The 3,454-nt window shown below is 38.8% G+C and overlaps 1 protein-coding gene across 1 annotated transcript in view; it reads left to right on the top strand.

The window, feature by feature from the left end:
- Positions 1-3,454, top strand: part of usp54b (ubiquitin specific peptidase 54b) — a gene marked incomplete at its 5' end in the record, with an annotated part of 144,519 nt that overhangs the window by 48,795 nt on the left and 92,270 nt on the right. Inside the window, one exon of the mRNA XM_084323027.1 lies at positions 496-588. Coding sequence (XP_084179153.1) covers positions 496-588 — 93 coding nt within the window. The remainder of the gene's footprint in view (positions 1-495; positions 589-3,454) is intronic.

Raw genomic sequence — 3,454 nt, 5'->3', positions numbered from 1 at the left:
ACAACCCCCACCACCGCACACACACAGGGAGAGAAAGAGGAATAGGAGAGAGCGAGAGACAGGAATACACTAGGGAAAATGGAATGGAATTAAGAACACACAGAGAGAGAGAGAGAGAGAGAGAGAGAGAGAGAGAGAGAGAGAGAGAGAGTGAGAGAGAGAGAGAGAGAGAGAGAGAGGAGAGAGAGAGAGAGAGGGGAGAGAGAGAGAGAGAGAGAGAGAGAGAGAGAGAGACCATATGTCTCTGACTGACAAAAATATGTGTCTCATAGAAAAATCATGGACGCTAAATAATTTTCCTCATTCTCTTGGTGTGTGCATCCATTTGTGTGTGTGTGTGTGTGTGTGTGTGTGTGTGTGTGTGTGTGTGTGTGTGTGTGTGTGTGTGTGTGTGTGTGTGTGTGTGTTGTGTGTGTGTGTGTGGTGTGTGTGTTGTGTGTGTGTGTGTGTGTGTGTGTGTGTGTGTGTGTGCGTGTGTGTGTGTGTGTATCCCAGGTCCTGTGGCATCTTGACATCTTCCGTAGAAGCTTTCGACAGCTGACCACACACAAGTGCATGGCGGACTCCTGTATCTTCTGTGCTCTCAAGGCAAGGTAAACTGTCTCTCTCTCTCTCTCTCTCTCTCTCTCTCTCTCTCTCTCTCTCTCTCTCTCTCTCTCTCTCTCTCTCTCTCTCTCTCTCTCTCTCTCTCTCTCTCTCTCTCTCTCTGACTCACACACACACACACACACACACACACACACACACACACACACACACACACCACACACACACACAGACACACACACACACACACACACACACACACACACACACACACACACACACACACACACACACACACACACACACACACACACACACACAGACAGACACACGCACACTGGGTCAGGTTGGGGTCAGTTCACTCACAATTGATCTATCTCAAACCCGCCCTCTTTTCTTGATCCTCCAATCGGGTTTGAGATAGGTCAATTCAATCAATTTAAAATATGAAAGAGAAATGGTAGCTCATTTGCCAGTGAGGAAGACTTCATGTTAATTTATTTCTCGATAAGTTGGATGACCTCCTCATACCAAAAGCTTTTCAATATTTGAATTTTGACGAGGATCCACATTCAATCAACTGAATTGAAAGTCAGCTCGCTTTTCATAGTGTTGTTTCCATCGCAGAAATCTCACTCCGCAAACAATAGGTGATTATAATCAATGTTTGATCATCATTAAAACAACAACCGCAGGCTGTGGCATTGGGCCATATTGGTTGGCGAGACACATCATGAGAATACTATGAATATATGTTTAGAGTGCTGCCGTTTCCTGCAGTCACTAAAACCTTCCGTTTCAACAAATAAAAACAAAATTTCATTAGGTGGTGTATAGTATAGTACAGTGGTTCTCAAACTGTGGTACGCGTACCACTAGTGGTACTTGGTGGTACTGCTGGTGGTACTTGAAAACATTTCCAAAAAAGCTAAAAAAAAAAAAAAATTTTTTTTTTTTGCAGTCAGGCCACTGAACTTAGAAGCAGGCCAGGCCAGTGTTTCTGGTTGCGGCAGCGCGATAGTTAGATAATCTAAGTGGGGAACAACCAGGAGATCACTGTGACAGAGAGTAATGCAGTCTAAACAGTCATAAATCTTTAATTCAACTTCAGCCCTGATCCTAACCATTTATTTTTAGATTTCTTGTAATGTCAGATAAAAAATGAAATACTCCCACTTTTCTGAAAAGAGTTGGTGTTAAATCTGACATTACAAAAAATCCATCAAAATATGTGTTGCTGCTAATCATTGACACATGCCTAGCCGGTAATAATCCCCCCCAGAAAAATGTACTTTGCATTTGATATATTGTAAATATTTTACTTTTTGTGTGTTTTTTTTAACAATAATTTGTGATGCCATCACACAAACTGGCATTTAAAGGGTAAACATTCAAAAATGTATTGAATATGTGTTTTCTTTTCTTTTTTACAATAATTTGTGATGCCCATCACAAACACTGGCATTTAAAGGGTAAAAATTCAAAAATTCCTGCACCAGAATGCAGGAAATTAAGTTTTTGTAACAAAATAATTGTGTGTGTGTGTGTGTGTGTGTGTGTGTGTGTGTGTGTGTGTGTGTGTGTGTGTGTGTGTGTGTGTGTGTGTGTGTGTGTGTGTGTGTGTGCGCGTGTGTGTGTGTGTGTGAGTGTGAGTGAGAATGACGGACAATTGCTTGCTGTGTGAGAGAAAGAGAGAGAGAGAGAGTGAGAGAGAGAGAGAAAGATAGAGAGAGAATTAAGTACATTTGCTGAAATACAGTTGTTCTTAATTTTCTCACTTGCTATGTGAGAATGTTAGTTATTATGTTCTCAATGCCCCTTGCATTGTATGAGTTGTGTGGAAGCATTTGCTAGTTCTAGTGCTATCCCTTTGTACATTGTGGCTGTGTCTGACAAAAGTTAACAATAAATAATGGTATTAGGAATACATTTGCCTCCTGCGTGAACTGTGCATAGCTAATAGACTGTATTTTAACGCCGGTCATATGGTGGTACTTGGAGAGCCAGCTACGTTCTCAGGTGGTACTTGGTGTAAAAAGTTTGAGAAATATGGGCTGTTATCTTTGATGGTGTCATGTTTTTTTTATATTGTGAAAATATCGTTCTATATTTGTTTTATGTTGTGATACACAGTTGCGTTGTATAAAATCATAATAAAAAAATAAGTAAATATTGAGTCAGATTTCTTACAAAAGGATTTCTGAAATGTTGTCAAATGTGAAATTTGTCATTTGAAAATGACAGTTTCTGTTTTATGCGCATCAAATGATCATGCCAGTCCTTTACGATGAATGTCAACTGGATTATCGAATGTGTTTTTCGATACCAAGCTGATATTATGATCCATAGATAGCCTATTGAAAAATTGCCTATTATTATTAAAATATTGATGACAGACACAAATATACATTTTGATATACTACTAAAGTTGTTAGAACAGATTCAAATACAACTTGTTGCATATAACTGAGTAAAATATATATTTGATGGCACTGTGAAAATAAAGCCTTGTCTTGAAGCAAGCTTGCTGATATACAGAATCTTATCTATGAATATGAATACAGTTTTCTCTGGTCTTTCTAGTAAATCTCACATGTAGTTCTTGTGAATGTAGCTTATAACTAGTCCTCGTAAAAAATCACAAATTTAGCTGTAGTGAATGTAGCTTTTCAATGGTCTTTTTAGTGAAACTCTAGTGAATTCAGCTTCTCAGTTGTATTCATTGTGAATATCGATTGTAGCTCTATAGCGAATGTAGCTTTTCACTAGTATTTATTGTGAATGTTGTATAAAACTAGTGAACATAGTTTTTCACTAGTCTTTATTGTGAATCTAAAACGTAGCTCTGTAGTGAATTTCACTTTTCACTAGTCTTTCTAGTCAAAGCAGCCGGTGTTTACTCCTGCTT

Source organism: Notolepis coatsorum (assembly GCF_963971535.1).
Source record: "Notolepis coatsorum genome assembly, chromosome: 10".
Taxonomy (NCBI): domain Eukaryota; kingdom Metazoa; phylum Chordata; class Actinopteri; order Aulopiformes; family Paralepididae; genus Notolepis; species Notolepis coatsorum.
This window is presented reverse-complemented; position numbering and strand designations above follow the sequence as displayed.